The sequence below is a fragment of the Ranitomeya imitator genome, chromosome 1, assembly GCF_032444005.1.
Source record: "Ranitomeya imitator isolate aRanImi1 chromosome 1, aRanImi1.pri, whole genome shotgun sequence".
NCBI lineage: Eukaryota > Metazoa > Chordata > Amphibia > Anura > Dendrobatidae > Ranitomeya > Ranitomeya imitator.
This window is the reverse complement of record NC_091282.1, coordinates 527,022,988-527,041,464: the sequence shown is the minus strand read 5'-3', so window position 1 is coordinate 527,041,464 and position 18,477 is coordinate 527,022,988. Positions and strand designations below refer to the sequence as shown.

The 18,477-nt window shown below is 43.3% G+C and overlaps 1 protein-coding gene across 1 annotated transcript in view; it reads left to right on the top strand.

Moving 5' to 3' along the window:
- SUSD1 (sushi domain containing 1) overlaps positions 1–18,477 on the top strand; it is a 466,537-nt gene that overhangs the window by 74,970 nt on the left and 373,090 nt on the right. The window contains exon 2 of the mRNA XM_069767010.1: positions 12,598–12,720. Within this exon, the coding sequence (XP_069623111.1) occupies positions 12,598–12,720 (123 nt within the window). The remainder of the gene's footprint in view (positions 1–12,597; positions 12,721–18,477) is intronic.

Genomic DNA, 18,477 nt, shown 5'->3' with positions numbered 1-18,477 from the left:
TCTCCTACTTTGGTTTACCCCATCTTTCACTTCCCGATGCTTACCTCTGTTAAATGTGTGTGTATATTTGTATGTTTAGTTTTTTTCATCACCCCTGTTCGTATTACCTTGTTAGTCTGGTTGGTGTATTAAGATACACTACTACTCCCCTTTTCCTTGTGTGATAGAAGGGTACAGACTGAGAACGGATTCAGGAGCTAAGGCAAGGTACGTGACCTTGGCATCTTCACCATCAAAAGTAACCTGAGGAACAAGGTGAGCTAGGGCGCCCCTAGCATTAGGGACAGGGAAAGAACCCCTGGTCCCGGGACACCCGACAACAGAATCGTGACAATGCTGATGTCGGTAGTTGCCTGGATCCACCTTCTAACCTTTCTTAAATGTTGAATCATGTCAGTAATTCTCTAATCCTGTGGCACCACCCTGGTGACAGGAGAGTCTAAGATCATGAGATACATAAAACTGTCTGTCAATTACTGAGCTCAACTCCTTCATGTTTAATTTGCTCAGATCCAGGCATACTTCTTTTTGTGTTAAACTAGTTATATAAGACTAGCTATTGAACCCGTTCTACGCCCGGGTGGCGAGCATTTATATTGGTATATGGTCTCCATCATGTGCTGCTGCCATCCTGCGCCCGTTTTGTCATGTGCTGCTCCCATCCTGCGCCCCCGTTCTGTCATGCGCTGCTGCCATCCTGCGCCCGTTCTGTCATGTGCTGCTCCCATCCTGCTGCCATCCTGCGCCTGTTATGTCATGTGCTGCTGCCATCCTGCGCCCGTTATGTCATGTGCTGCTGCCATCCTGCGCCCGTTCTGTCATGTGCTGCTCCCACCCTGCGCCCCCGTTCTGTCATGCGCTGCTGCCATCCTGCGCCCGTTCTGTCATGTGCTGCTCCCATCCTGCTGCCATCCTGCGCCCGTTATGTCATGCGCTGCTGCCATCCTGCGCCCGTTGTCATGTGCTGCTCCCATCCTGCGCCCGTTCTGTCATGTGCTGCTGCCATCCTGCGCCCGTTCTGTCATGCGCTGCTGCCATCCTGCGCCCGTTCTGTCATGTGCTGCTCCCATCCTGCGCCCGTTCTGTCATGTGCTGCTCCCATCCTGCGCCCCCGTTATGTCATGCGCAGCTGCCATCCTGCGCCCGTTCTGTCATGTGCTGCTGCCATCCTGCGCCCGTTCTGTCATGTGCTGCTGCCATCCTGCGCCCGTTCTGTCATGTGCTGCTGCCATCCTGCGCCCGTTCTGTCATGTGCTGCTGCCATCCTGCGCCCGTTCTGTCATGTGCTGCTCCCATCCTGCGCCCCCGTTCTGTCATGCGCTGCTGCCATCCTGCGCCCATTCTGTCATGTGCTGCTCCCATCCTGCTGCCATCCTGCGCCCGTTATGTCATGCGCTGCTGCCATCCTGCGCCCGTTCTGTCATGTGCTGCTGCAATCCTGCGCCCGTTCTGTCATGTGCTGCTGCCATCCTGCTGCCATCCTGCGCCCGTTATGTCATGCGCTGCTGCCATCCTGCGCCCGTTCTGTCATGCGCTGCTGCCATCCTGCGCCCGTTCTGTCATGTGCTGCTGCCATCCTGCGCCCGTTCTGTCATGTGCTGCTGCCATCCTGCGCCCGTTCTGTCATGTGCTGCTGCCATCCTGCGCCCGTTCTGTCATGTGCTGCTGCCATCCTGCGCCCGTTCTGTCATGTGCTGCTCCCATCCTGCGCCCCCGTTCTGTCATGCGCTGCTGCCATCCTGCGCCCGTTCTGTCATGTGCTGCTCCCATCCTGCTGCCATCCTGCGCCCGTTATGTCATGCGCTGCTGCCATCCTGCGCCCGTTCTGTCATGTGCTGCTGCAATCCTGCGCCCGTTCTGTCATGTGCTGCTGCCATCCTGCGCCCGTTCTGTCATGCGCTGCTGCCATCCTGCGCCCGTTCTGTCATGTGCTGCTCCCATCCTGCTGCCATCCTGCGCCCGTTATGTCATGCGCTGCTGCCATCCTGCGCCCGTTCTGTCATGTGCTGCTGCCATCCTGCGCCCGTTCTGTCATGTGCTGCTGCCATCCTGCGCCCGTTCTGTCATGTGCTGCTGCCATCCTGCGCCCGTTCTGTCATGCGCTGCTGCCATCCTGCGCCCGTTCTGTCATGTGCTGCTGCCATCCTGCGCCCGTTCTGTCATGTGCTGCTCCCATCCTGCGCCACTATTGTATTATATGCCCCCGTATGCTGCTGCCATATATAAAAAAAAAATACCATACTCACCTATCGTCCGGCTCCACTGCAGGTGTGTGTTCAAGAAAATGGCGCCGGAAAGCGCGGACTGCGCAGGCGCCGGTTCCGGCAGCAGGAATCGGCACCTGCGCAGTCCGCGCTCTCCGGCGCCATTTTCTTGAAGACACACCTGCAGTGGAGCCGGAGTGTGTCTTCAAGAAAATGGCGCCGGAAAGCGCGGACTGCGCAGGCGCCGATTCTGGCAGCAGGAATCGGCGCCTGCGCAGGCCGCGCTTTCCGGCGCCATTTTCTTGAACACACACTCCGGCTCCTCTGCCTGTGACTGGACTCTGTCACAGCAGAGGAGCCGGAGACGGAGCCGCACGCAGCGCTGGAACGGAGGACAGGTGACTATACTTACCCTCCCTCCTGGCGCGTCCACGGTCCCTGACTCTCCGGTGGAGATCGCGGTATGCATTCAGTGCTTACACATACCGCGATCTCCTGGGAGCGTCACTCTGTGGGGGCCAGACTGCGCCGGCGCTTGCGCCTGCGCAGTCTATAAAGGCTTCGGACAGAGTGACGCTCCCAGCGTTATATTATAGATGGTGAACTCTAATTTGTGCCTTGTTGAATGATCCCAGGAACAGTAAGTTCATTGGTGAATATGGATGGAAATGTGCCTATTTAATATCTCAGTTTTTTCTTTGTCCTCTATAATTATCTTGATAACATCCTTAAAGAGAGGACTCGTGTGTTTTGTTTTATTTCAAATAAAAGACTTGATAGTTGCTGTGTCTTTATTTACCATATAACTGTAAGGATTAGTTTGGGCTTGATATCACCGGATAATACAAAGGTGACATCAACCCCACATATATGAACCCCACTTGCCACCACCACCACAGGGAGAGTAGGAAAAGCCAGGCAAAGCCCCGGAATTGGCACATCTAATAGATATCCCTTTTCTGGGGCAGTTGCGGGTTGCTATATTTAGGCTGGGGGGCAATATTCAAGGCCCCTTCCCAGCCTGAGAATACCAGCCCCCAGCTGTCTGCTTTAGCTTGGCTGGTTTTTAAAATGGGGGGACCCATCACAATTTTTTAAAATGATTTATTTAAATAATTAAAAATTACGGCATGGAGACCCCTATGTTCTGTTCTGGATAACTAGCCTTGCTAAAACTGACAGCTGAGGGTTGCAGCCCCCAGCTGTGAGTTTTGCCTGGCTGGCTATTAAAAATACTGGGGAACCCACATGTTTTTTTTTTCATATATTATTTATTTAGAGCGCAGGCGGCGGCTGATGAATTCTCCCATTAGCTGCGGCCTGCTCTCTCTGTTATTAGTGGCAGTAGGCATAGGCTGATGGGAGTAGTAGTCTCATCAGCTGAAGCCAGTGACAGGACTTAAACTTTTTAATGATAAGTCTCATTTCTCACAAAAAGTTTATCTCATATTACTGTAAATGATCTGAAATGCCTGTACACCTTGTTGTGAAATGAATTGCTGAAATATTATAAAGAAATCCAATATTGCTGCAACAGGTTAGTAGAAAGTTTAGAAACACTGAGCTAACCAGGAAAAAAGAACTGTAGTTAATCTACAGTTTACAAGAATGTTGTAATTCTCAAACTACATGATTGTGTACAGCTCCATGCATTTTGTGGTATTGCAGACAGGTGCCGGAGTTATATGCCGTTAATATTAGCACTGTTTGGCCGAAAGCCACACAAGAATATTGCATGCTTAGTTTTGTTTTCACAAAAACTTTAATCTGAAAGAAAAATTGCTGATATGTGCGAGCATAGGTCTGTTTGCTGTCTGTGTGTAGTCTTTTGTGCACACAAACAACGCACTGACCAAAAATATGCTTGTATGAAGGTCGGCAAGCCATATTCACACCTTCAATATTTGGTCAGTTTTTTACCTCTGTATTTGTAAGCCAAAATCTTCCATTGAATACTGGGGAATACAGAAGGATTTTATACCAATTACTAGATGGTGGCCCGATTCTAACGCATCGGGTATTCTAGAATATGTGTGTATGTATGTATATATATAGCAGCCATATAGCAGAGGCCACGTAACACAGACAGCAACGTAGTATATAGCACAGCCATGTAGTATATAGGAGCCTCGTAGTATATAACACAGCCACATAGTATATAACACAGCCCACATAGTATATAACACAGCCCACGCAGTATATAACACTGCACACGTAGTATATAACACTGCCCACGCAGTATATAACACTGCCCACATAGTATATAACACAGCCCACGTAGTATATAACACAGCCCACACAGTATATAACACAGCCCACGTAGTATATAACACTGCGCACATAGTATATAACACTACCCACGTAGTATATAACACTGCCCACGTAGTATATAACAATGCGCACGTATTATATAACACTGCACACATAGTATATAACACTGCCACGTAGTATATAACACTGCCCACGTAGTATATAACATTGCCACGTAGTATATAACACAGCCCATGTAGTATATAACACTGCACACGTAGTATATAACACTGCCAACATAGTATATAACACTGCCACGTAGTATATAACAAAGCCCATGTAGTATATAACACTGCCTCGAAGTATATGGCACAGCCCACGTAGTATATAACACTGCGCACACGTAGTATATAACACTGCCACATAGTGAACTCAAACTCACAAGAAAAAAATGGGTCCCATGTGTTGAAGGCTAATGCCTAATTGGCCTGGTGTACATACCCATTAAATAGCTGGACAGTAAATGTATACTCCCAATGCACATACAACATAGAAAAAATGGAGTACCATACATGTAATAGTAATTTAAAAATTCATATACTTTATTAAAGATATCAGAAAATTACATACAAATAATACAAAAATAACAAAAAAAGACAAAAAACCCTAGTTTGGAAACCGTTACATCCCCGTCACAATAAATGTATTTGAGTATACACACAACATGGTGATAGTCTACCACATCATGACTGATCCAAAATGATTTCGGTATAAATTTAGCCTACCATAAAATATGAGGCAATGACCAATCACTTATACAATGAGGCAGGCCCCAAGAGTTGTCATAGTGACAGAAAATCCGTATGGGGAAACAAAGAGTACAAAGTGGCAGAGTTAAATATATGATACCTTACCCATGCTGGAAGACAATCAGGTGCCGGGGTGCCAGTATAGACCCTCCTGACGCTCGTTTCGCGTAGGCTTTATCACAAGAAGGGAGTGTATTGAGCAGACCATATACTGGCCCTTTTATAGTGGCATTCACTATGCAGCACGCCTACAGTGCGCGTGCGCACCGCCGCCACCGCCGGAAACAGCGTCCCAGCACACCGGCATTCATCGGGAGCGCACGTCTAGGGAAAATCCCCTTGTGACATCAATAGACATGCGCACCCGAGTACATGAAGCCGGACACAGCGCGCACGCGCGAGACAACGGCCGCCATATTGAATGCTGGCAAGAAGAAGGGAAAGCGCAAACCAAGCCTACCTAAGTGTGGTACAGCGTGTGTGGTAAGTTAGAAAGATAAATAACTACCTGTTGTGTATAATGATCTGAAGAAACATGTTTAATGGGCATTGCTAACAAGTAAGCAGCCCAGAGGAGCAATTAGTACAAAAATGATTCAATACCGCCAACATCTAATGAGGCAATATAAAATAAAAATGTGTAAATCACCAATACTGTGTATTTATCAATGAAAAAATGCCCTCAGAAGGGAACTTTATAGAAAAAATGCATCTCATACATATAAATAGTACAAGTAATAAGTGAAATCATACAACATACTTTTGAAACAGTAGTGCAAACATAGTACATGGTATGTAATACATAACCATAATAAAGTGCCACAGTGCATTAAAACCACCCCCACCACGCTAATACATAAGGGATATAAGAATGCACAATCCTCTTGAGTAGAGCACATAATTCTCCAGATTCTGAATATAATTTCCCTGCCACAATGTTGGAATGCCACCAAAAGAAAAAGAGGGCCACAGGTTAGACTGCTCAACCTAAAAATACAAACGTAAAATAAATAAAGAGAAAACATGAACATATACACTAAATGAAATATAAAATATAATGATAGATCCATCAGGATACTCCGAAACTGCACAGGTTAGGACATGCGAGGACAAGAGCAATCATAAGAATGAAGCGAAACTCAATTTTTCATTGAGTCCCACCGGGGCCATGGAGTTCAAGGTCACTATCCAGCGGCACTCTGTTTTTGCCAACAATCGCTTGATATTACCTCCTCTGCTACCACAATGTACTTGGTCAATTCCCAAGATCCGTAGACCTCTAGGGTCACATGCATGTAACATGCGAAAATGTTTCGGGAGAGTTTTCAAGATGCCAACGTCCTCCACCTCCTTCGCGTTGGCAATGTTTCTAACATGCTCCCTTACACGCACACGGAGCTGACGTGATGTAAGTCCCACGTACCTCTTGGAGCAAGGACATGTGGCCAGGTACACAACATATGTGCTGGTACAACTTATATGATGCCGAATCTGAAATCTTTTTTTCTCATTTGATGATGAAAAATGGGTACCCCTGATCAAGTTCTTTTCCTTGCAAGCAAGGCAATCCCCACAGGGATAAGATCCCCAATTTGGACCCCTATTGTTTGGATTTAAAGGATTGATTACTTTTGCCACATAGTGGCTTTTGACCAATAGGTCCTTAATGCTCTTACCACGTTTTGCTGTAAATTGTGGTTTAACGGGAATATTAGACGCCAATACTGGATCAGTGAGAAGTACTGACCAGTGGGTGTTAATTATTTGTTGCATCTTTTTCCACTGGCAGTTGTATGTAGAGATGAACCTAACACAATTCTCAGATGCTGATTTTTTCTCTTGTTTAAATAGTAATTGATGTCTCTCCGTTTTTTCGGCTCTTAAATATCCCTGTTTGATACAACGATTGCTGTACCCACGAGCTTTAAATCTATTCCTTAGATTTTCTGCTTGGGCCTCAAATTTTTGGTCCGTTGAGCAGATCCGCCTCATCCTGAGAAATTGAGCAACTGGGATGGCCTTGATAGTATGTGTGGTATGAGATGAGGACACATGCAACAGAGAGTTCACAGAAGTGGTCTTTCTGTAAACATCCGTATTCAGCGCCCCCACCTCATCCACCTCTAAACAAATATCCAGGAAATCAATTCTTTGTCTGTGTGCTTTGTAAGTTAATCTGATGTTGAATGGGTAACGGTTGAGCTGACCCACAAACTCACTGATGCCAATCTCACTGCCTTGCCAAAGAAAAAAGATATCATCAATATACCTATGCCAACACTGCACTCGGTCCACGGAAGAGACCCCGTCCGACTGGAAAATGGATCTCTCCCATAGACCAAGAAACAGGTTGGCATAGGCTGGGGCACAAGCTGCCCCCATTGCAGTACCACGTTTTTGTGGGTAATATCTATCTTTGAAGACAAATTGTGGGTCAGCACAAACCGCAACAACTCAACAATAAAATCACAGACCTGGCCATCCCAGTTGCTGCCTCCCAGGAAGAAGCGGACCGCATCAATACCATCATCATGAGATATACATGTATATAATGATTCGACGTCAGCTGTGACCAGCCACATGTCCCGCTCCAAGATGGTACCCTCAATTTTAGTCAACATATACGCTGTATCTCTTATGTAATATGGTAATATTTCAACCATAGATTTTAGGTAGAAATCAATGTATTTACACACTGGATCGCAGAGACCATCAATCCCGGAGACAATTGGTCTCCCGGGAGGATTTTTGGAATCCTTGTGTATCTTTGGAAGTAGATACAGGGTAGGGATCTTCGGAAATTGAACCGATAATCCATCATAGATTTTTTTATTGATGATCCCTCGATCCACTGCATCAAGTAGGATTCCATCCAGCTCCATTTTAAATGCGGCCAAGGGACAGTGGGATAATCGAATATACGTATCCCTACAACCCAATTGCCTGAAAACTTCCCTTTCATATTTAATAGTAGGCCATACAACGACGTTCCCCCCTTGTCAGCAGCCTTTATTACAACATCTTCCAGTGCCCCTAATTCACAAGAGCCTGGCGCTGAGATGTGGTTATATTGTCCCTGGTGACAACATTGGGGATTTTTTTGAAATCCTCCAACACCAACTTGGTAAATATTTCAACCTGCGGACATATAGACAAGGGAGGGAACGTCGTTGATTTAGGTAGAATGGATCTCGGGAACGTACCTTGCACATCAGGTTCTTGTTCCTTTAATAAGTCTTCAAGAATAGCCAATGTCTCTTTTTCAGCCATATAAGTTAGACCATGCTCTTCGTTATCTTTTTTGTCGTGCAATTTTTTTTAAATTAGCTTACGAGAGAACAGGTATAAATCCTTCATGGCTGAAAAATAATTGAACGAATTGTTAGGCACAAAGGTTAAACCAAGGGACAGTACCTCTAATTGTGCATCAGTCAATTTGTGGTTGGACAGGTTAATCGCCTCCAGTGTTCCAGATTTCTTTTTCTTATCGTCAGATTGACTTAGTGCCGTCATTTTCCGTTTTGTAGAGGATCTTGCCTTGCCCAAATCCATTGGTTTAAAGCTCGATCTTCTCTGTCTGTTGTAAATCTGATTTGTGCCCTGGGCTATGTCTGTCTCCTGATCTTCCCCGGATGTCATAGATGACATTGACTCAGTGCGTGCTCTGCCACATAGTATATAACACAGCGCACGTAGTATATAACACTGCCACGTAGTATATAACACTGCCGAGGTAGTATATAACACAGCCCATGTAGTATATAACACTGCCCACGTAGTATATAACACTGCCACGTAGCATATAACACTGCCCACGTAGTATATTACACTGCCCACGTAGTATATAACACTGCACACGTAGTATATAACACTGCCCACGTAGTATATAACACAGCCCACGTAGTATATAACACAGCCAAGTAGTATATAACACAGCCAACATAGTATATAACACTGACCACGTAGTATATAACAATGCCCACGTAGTATATAACACAGCCCACGTAGTATATACAGTTGTGGCCAAAAGTATTGACACCCTTGCAATTCTGTCAGATAACACTCAGTTTCTTCCTGAAAATGATTGCAAACACAAATTCTTTGTTATTATTATCTTCATTTAATTTGTCTTAAATGAAAAAACACAAAAAGAATTGTCCTAAAGCCAAATTGGATATAATTTTACACCAAACATAAAAGAGGGGGTGGACAAAAGTATTGGCACTGTTCAAAAAATCATGTGATGCGTCTCTAATTTGTGTACCTGTGGCACCTAACAGGTGTTGGCAATAACTAAATCACACTTGCAGCCAGCTGACATGGATTAAAGTTGACTCAACCTCTGTCCTTTGTACTTGTGTGTACCACATTGAGCATGGAGAAAAGAAAGAAGACCAAAGAACTGTCTGAGGACTTGAGAAACCAAATTGTGAGGAAGCATGAGCAATCTCAAGGCTATAAGTCCATCTCCAAAGACCTGAATGTTCCTGTGTCTACTGTGCGCAGTGTCATCAAGAAGTTTAAAGCCCATGGCACTGTGGCTAACCTCCCTAGATGTGGACGGAAAAAAAAATTGACGAGATTTCAACACAAGATTGTGTGGATGTTGGATAAAGAACATCGACTAACATCTAAACAAGTTCAAGCTGCCCTGCAGTCCGAGGGTACAATAGCGTCAACCCGTACTATCCGTCGGCGTCTGAATGAAAAGGGACTGTATGGTAGGAGACCCAGGAAGACCCCACTTCTTACCCCGAGACATAAAAAAGCCAGGCTGGAGTTTGCCAAAACTTACCTGAAAAAGCCTAAAACGTTTTGGAAGAATGTTCTCTGGTCAGATGAGACAAAAGTAGAACTATTTGGGCAAAGGCATCAACATAGAGTTTACAGGATAAAAAAAGAGGCATTCAAAGAAAAGAACACGGTCCCTACAGTCAAACATGGTGGAGGTTTCCTAACGTTTTGGGGCAGCTTTGCTGCCTCTGGCACTGGACTGCTTGACCGTGTGCATGGCATTATGAAGTCTGTCAAAGCAGGGTGTGACTATAACTAAAAATTAACTTTTAATATATAATTCTTAAAATGGTATAACTAACCAACAAAGAAAACACACACAAAGGACTCACAAAAAATTCACATTCTTGGGAATGTAAAACCACGGAATCCCTGAGATTTTGTAAGCCACAACTCAATATGCCAATCACTTAGGGGAAAAGAATTCTCATCACATGAGAATCACATGACATAAGCAATCACAAACCGCATGTCTCATATCACAAATACCTTCTGTTGGATGAAATTGCAGTAGCAGTGATTGACATATAAAATTAGAATGATCTCACCTCTGAGCTTTCTTTTTTTGGTATGGAAAAGACCGCTCAATGTTGGCACTGCATCCGGGAGGGGGGGGGCACGTTCCGGCCACACACACACCCACCCACCCGGCAAAATTTTTTTTACTTATCCCCAAAATAAAGAAATGGTTTCTGCTTTGACATACTGTTTTGGATTGGTGGATATTTGATTTTTTTCGCACTATGAAGTCTGAAGACTACCAACAAATTTTGCAGCATAATGTGGCCCCTCATGGGTCTTTCAGCAGGACAATGACCCAAAAGAAAATTCAAAAAGAACTAGAATGGTTTGAGAGAAAGCACTGGAGACTTCTAAGGAGGCCAGCAATGAGTCCAGACCTGAATCCCATAGAACACCTGTGGAGAGATCTAAAAATGGCAGTTTGGAGAAGGCACCCTTCAAATATCAGGGAACTGGAGCAGTTTGCCAAAGAAGAATGGTCTAAAATTCCAGCAGAGCATTGTAAGAAACTCATTGATGGTTACCGGAAGCGGTTGTTCGCAGTTATTTTGGCTAAAAGTTGTGCAACCAAGTATTAGGCTGAGGGTGCCAATACTTTTGCCTAGCCCATTTTTGGAGTTTTGTGTGAAATGATCAAAGTTTTGCTTTTTTGCTTCAATCTCTTTTGTGTTTTTTCATTTAAGACAAATTAAATGAAGATAATAATACCAAAGAATTTGTGACTGCAATCATTTTCAGGAAGAAACTGAGTATTATCTGACAGAATTGCAGGGGTGTCAATACTTTTGGCCGCAACTGTAGATCGGGCGATTCTGAACACGGCGCTACCAAATATGTGTAGGTTTGATTTTTTTTTATATTGTTTTATTTTGAATGTTGTGAAAGGGTGATTTGAACTTTTATATTGTTTTTATTTTTTTATATTTTTAAAAACATTTGTTTTTTATTTTGCCATGCTTCAATTGTCTCTATAGAAGACTAGAAGCTGGAATACTTTGATCACTTCTACTACACACAGACGATGATCAGATTGCCTGTGTGTAGCAGAAATGCTCACTTGTTATGAGCGCCATTCATGGGGTGGCACTCATAGCAATCTGGCAATGAAAACCATAGAGGTCTGCTGCAGACCTCTGGATGTCATGCCGACCCATCATTGACCCACGATCATGTGATGGGGTCACCGATAGGCGGGATTAGTGACAAGCTTCCTGTAAATGTAAGTTAAATGCCGCTGTCAGAGATTGACAATGGCATTTAACTAGTTAACAGCCGCGGTTGGATCACGATTCCACCCGCGGCTGTTGCGGGCAAAAGTCAGCTGTATAGATCAGCTATCATGTGCCCAGAAAGGTGCGAGATCAGTGCTCGAGCCCACACAAACAGGGGGAGTCCGACGTGTGTACTATAACGCCACACATCAGAAAGTGGCTAATATGTGTTAGGTGCTACTACATGTTGTCTCAACATGGACAACAGGCACAACAGAAAACGGCGACAATTAACAGTAAAACTGCATGTGGTTGAGAACACAATACAATGTGTAACATCATCCTAAATCAGTCAATCTGGAAATTAAAAGGGTTTTCCACTTTTATAAAAGTTGATCTTAAATATTTTTTAATGTAAAATAAGAGAGCCAGATAATTATCACCCTCCCCAACTTCAGTGCCTGCTCCCCACCATTGCTCTGGTCTCTATATTTTAGATGCAGCTGTGAAACTACAATGAAAGTCTAGATCACCGCTGCAGCTAATCACTGAGCTCAGTTGTTTAGAGGCTGCAATAATAAAATATGACGCTTTTTACACTATTGATATATCAAATTGTGGCTTGGAACCAACATCAATACTTCTCAAGGTCTTTTTAGTAATGTTATGGAATTATAACACACATACCTGTAGGACTCAGTAATAAATTGTATGGATGACAATTCTAATACTTAATTTTTAGATGATCTACGATTTGTTTTCGATGTTTAATCTGGTATCGCTCTACTCTTTTTTTCCCCCCTTCAGATGTGCTATCAGCGGAGGTATGTAAAACATGCCATCAAAATGCCACATGTATAGAAAAAGATAACAAATATTCCTGTATGTGCAACTTTGGATTGATTGGAAATGGAAGGACACAATGTTTGGGTAGGTTAAATGAATTGTATTTATGTTTTTGTTTAATATTATTTCATTTCTCTGAATGAATCACATAGATAGATACTGCTGTTGAGGTAAAAATCTCAGGAGTATGGTGCAGCGGCCACAGTTCTAGCATGGTAGAACACCACCAGGGCACTTTGACCCTCTCAGTCCATGCGCCATCCACTGCTCCTCTTTTGATTAAGTAGTCTGTATTAACATCATCATGAGTGTATTGCACCTCAACATAATGACTACTAATCAGAAGAGGCGCCTGGGATGCAGAAGATACTAGGAGGTTTGCAGTGCTCTCGTCCAAGCGGCAATGGACTATTCACGTGGTTTACTGGAACCTGGACCCTGTCCTCTGAATCATTTTGCTAAACTCTAAGGCTACTTTCACACTAGCGTCGGATTCGGCCCGTCGCATTGCGTCGGACCGAGATTCCGACGCTAGCGTTTGATGCGCCTCACAACGGGTGCAGCGGATGCATTTCTCTGGCGCATCCGCTGCCCCATTGTAAGGTGCAGGTAGGTGGGGGCGGAGTTCCGGCCACGCATGCGCGGTTGGAAAAAGCGGTCCGTCGGCAGCAAAAAACGTTACATTTAAAAACTTTGCAGGATGCGTTTTTTCCCCTAAACGACGCATTGCAACGTATTAAAAAAAACGCTAGTGTGAAAGTAGCCTAGAGACACATATGTACATTTATATATTTACACATTCCTACTTGCATACATAAAATGCCCCTAGCTGCTCGACGTACACAAAGACCGTGAGGTATGTAGTTATAATATCTCCAGTGGGCTGAGTAATCTCCTCATTACTAACACCAAACCTAATCATGGGATCAGGAGCAAATGGTAGCATTACAATGGAGACCGCCGGGAATCTGACAAGTGACAAGATATGTTTATATTTTTACAGGTTCTATTTAGCCTTTATTAGACTTAATAAATAAATAAAATATATATTTGCTTATTTTACAAAATTAACCTAAAAGCAAATACACAAAAATACATTTATTAATGATAACATACAGTACAGAGCAAAAGTTTGGACACACCTTCTCATGTTCTTCTTATGTTCTCATTCACTTTATGCAGTTAATAGCCCTCTGTGTCTGTACTGCTACATACTTAGGCAGTTAACTGGTTCATGCAGCTTTACATGAACACCCGAGCCTTACACTATGGCTGGTCCGAATAACTATAGCAATTGTTACCATCCACCTCTCGTGTCTCCCCTTTTCCTCATAGTTTGTAAGCTTGCGAGCAGGGCCCTCATTCCTCCTGGTATCTGTTTTGAACTGTATTTCTGTTATGCTGTAATGTCTATTGTCTGTACAAGTCCCCTCTATAATTTGTAAAGCGCTGCGGAATATGTTGGCGCTATATAAATAAAAATTATTATTAATTATTATTTAAAGATTTTTCTGTATTTTCATGACTAAGAAAATTGTACATTCACACTGAAGGCATCAAAATTATGAATTAACACATGTGGAATTATATACTTACCAAAAAAGTGTGAAACAACTGAAAATATGTCTTATATTCTAGGTTCTTCAAAGTAGCCACCTTTTGCTTTGATGACTGCTTTGCACACTCTTGGCATTCTCTTGATGAGCTTCAAGAGGAAGTGACCGGGAATGGTCTTCCAACACTCTTGAAGGAGTTCCCAGACATGCTTAGCACTTGTTGGCCCTTTTGCCTTCACTCTGCGGTCCAGCTCACCCCAAACCATCTCGATTGGGTTCAGGTCTGGTGACTGTGGAGGCCAGGTCATCTGGCGTAGCACCCCATCACTCTCCTTCTTGGTCAAATAGCCCTTACACAGCCTGGAGGTGTGTTTGGGATCATTGTCCTGTTGAAAAAAGAATGATTGTCCAACTAAACGCAAACCGGATGGAATAGCATGCCGCTGCAAGATGCTGTGGTAGCCATGCTGGTTCAGTATGCATTCAATTTTGAATAAACCCCCAACAGTGTCACCAGCAAAGCACCCCCACACCATCACACCTCCTCCATGCTTTAAATCCCACTTATTAAACCTGACAGGGCACACCTGTGAAGTGAAAACCATTCCCGGTGACTACCTCTTGAAGCTCATCAAGAGAATGCCAAGAGTGTGCAAAGCAGTCATCAAAGCAAAAGGTGGCTACTTTGAAGAACCTAGAATATAAGACATAATTTCAGTTGTTTCACACTTTTTTGTTAAGTATATAATTCCACATGTGATAATTCATAGTTTTGATGCCTTCAGTGTGAATTTACAATTTTCATAGTCATGAAAATACAGAAAAATCTTTAAACGAGAAGGTGTGTCCAAACTTTTGCTCTGTACTGTATATGTAAATGGATTTTTTGGGGATAAGAATATGATATTCTATTACTGGGATAGGCCATCAGTATAAGTTGAGTGAGGGCTCTCCCAGTGATTACCTGTTTGAAAGAGAAATGACACACTTTGAACTAAATGGGACAACTCTGCAGGGTAGTAAAGGGCTCCTTCAAACACCTGACCGATAAGTCCTCAATATTCTAATTATGATAACAGAATATATAATACTAGTGGGTTAAAAATCTTTTGGCCAAAACAAAAGCTGATGGCTATGTATGTGGTGATGGGAACTGTAAATGTGTGATTGGTAAGGATGTGGTGCAGAAATGGAGTTTTTCCAAGAGAGGGCGGTGGGACCATGGATGCTTCGAGGGGTGGAGCCTTGGCGGACTCTCAAGGGGGCCTCAAAAATTTTGCCAGTATGGGGCCCTGAAATCCCTAGTGACAGCCCTGGCTGAATCGCATGTACCATGCTGCAAGTGGGTGCGAATCAGATAACAAGCACCTATACAAGTCTATGGGTGTGTGTGAAACATCGGACGCGCTTAGTAACCCGATATTAACCCTGGTTACCATTGTAAATGTAAAAAAAAAAAAAACACTACATACTCACATTCCGATGTCTGTCGCGTCCCTCGCCGTCAGCTTCCCGCACTGACTGTGAGCGCCGGCCGTAAAGCACAGCGGTGACGTCACCGCTGTGCTCTGCTTTATGGCCGGTGCTCACACAGTCAGTGCGGGAATCTGAGGGCGAGGGACGTGACAGACACCGGAATGTGAGTATGCAGTGTTTTTTTTTTTAACTTTTACAATGGTAACCAGGGTAAACATCGGGTTACTAAGCGCAGCCCTGCGCTTACTAACCCGATGTTTACCCTGGTTACCCGGGGACTTCGGCATCGTTGGTCGCTGGAGAGCTGTCTGTGTGACAGCTCCCCAGCGACCACACAAGGACTTTCCAACGATCACGGCCAGGTCGTATCGCTGGTCGTGATCGTTGGAAAGTTGATCAGTGTGAAGGTACCTTTAGTGTAAAGGTACCATTAGCAGTAGCGATTCTGGTTTCTGAACATACCCATAGAAAAAGAAGGTATGCACAACTGCCAATTGTATTCTAGTCACCACTGCGCCACTACTGCGCCCTGCCTGAAAGGACGCATTCTGTTATTGCTTAATTACATGATGGAAGAAGCACTGGCAATCCTTTTAAAAGATATTGCAGATTTAAAAGAACAGACTACCTACAAATAAATACAACACTTGTTTAAATAGGAGAAAAATGTGACTAATTTAGGGGGTGAATAAAGAGATAGTCAATAGCATTAACACAAGCTCTTACATTAACACACTTCTCCCCTTATTTTAATATTCATTTTAGTTTAAGCACTTGTTTTTTACTGGTACAACTATTTTTGTCGGTAGGCTGTAAGTTTACAGAAAAATTATTTATAAATAATTTGCAGCATAAATTAGTATTTTTCCTCTGACTGTACTTTTTTATTATCATTGTTATTATTATTTATTTTATAGTGTCTTTAATTCCAGTGAATAGATACTTGCTTTGTACCTAGTTATACATTGAAAAACAATTGTAATGGGCTATATAAACTATATTTGTTAACTGCATATGGCTAAGAGACAGACAGGTATAATGGGAGTGAGGACCCTACCTGCGAGGGTTTACAATTTCAGAAAGGGAGGGTAAAACTTGGTAATATGGTAGCGCAGTGGCATCACGGTGTCATGTATTGACAATAAGTGATTAGGGAAAGGGGCCCTGAGTGGTCCCTAGGACTGGGGGTTCTAATTATCCCTGCTCACAAAGGTACCTCTAAAGGTGAGGAGGTTTGAGCCACCAGCCTTACTGTTCCTTATTATTCCCTAAACAACAAACATACAAACACACTCTACTGTACAAAGGTAGAGACGTATATAGGGAGGGATAGAAATGTACCAACCAATTTTAAATAGGACAATGAGGAATGCATACACGCAACAATCTTTAGTAGCAACACCGATCTCCAGTTCAGCACAGTGTTTCCAAGGAGCTAGGAAGCAAAGCTTTCACTGGCAAGGAAGAGAAGGTCTGACAATATTTTATAGGGAGAGGAAATGACCAGGAGATGGCAATGTGAGATGGAGCTGCAAGTTTCTAACTAGCTTAGAAAGGGTCGTTAACCTCTTCAGCACCAATGGATACTAAATCTATTTAATATGAAACACGAACATATTGGCTAAATGGAAGATCTGAGATTCACAATGCGTAGTGATTTTCTAACCCCGGGTCTCCCAGGAGGACGCAACCCATTCTTGACACATGATTATTGTAGGTTGTGAGCATTCTTGAAGAGGTGGATTTTCAGGTTACGTTATAATGCTTCAAAGATCAATTACACTTTTTTTTACTGTGAGGACTATTTTGTTTATATTTAACATATTTTAATATGGACGAGCCCTCATCTTGGGCAAGGGCTACCTTCCAGCCACATTATTTTAAGTTAATGTTTTGAACTTTACTTAAAATATATAATTTGAATTCTTTAAATTATTTGTTTTATAAACTTAAATGTGCTATTGATCGGTGGTGGTCTTGTTCCAGAGACCACCACTGATCGGTGAAAAAAATGGTCTAATGAGCTCACTACTGCAAGCTGCAGTGCTCAGTTCTTGCCTGGTCAAGCACAGTCAAAGTCACAGAGGAGTTTACAGAAGTGAGCACATAGGAGCAGTGGTTAGAATGAATTAATCTTAATCTTGACTCACCAGCACATTTAGGTGCTTAAAACATAACAACATTATAGGTATCCTTTTAATGCATCAATAAAGATTGAATTGTGTTTTTTATAGAATTTTCTGGTGTTAATTATTGTTTTTGTTATGTGTATGTTCTCTACATGGCTGTTGAGTCTTTGCCATTAATGATAAACATTGGACCCTTAGCTTCATGGTTAGGCTGTTAGATGGTTTGATTTTCAGAGCTATGTATACTTTTTACAAATTTTACACGCATTTTATATAGATTGTGGTAGATCAGCTCACTCTGCTGCGCTGTCTCTTTAAGTATTCCACTGGTTTATTGTACATGTGGCATAAACTAACGCAAAGTGAATAATAAATTGAGCCTTTTCAGGCAAAAGCAGGAATACAAAACAAAATTGTATAAGTCTCTGCATCTGCGGGAATCTGTCTGCTCAGGATATAATAGCCAGGTTTGGTACAGTTTGACACAAAAGCACTTCTATGGTGCTGTCGGCTCCATACCTACTCAACACTGAATGTCTTAGGAGGCTGACTATTTAACCCCTTAATGACCGCCGATGCACCTTTTAACAATGGTGGTTAAGGGTACTTAAACCACAGCGCCGAGACCCCAGAGAACATGATTCAGGTTGGTTTTTACCAACCCTGGGGTTGCGACCGCT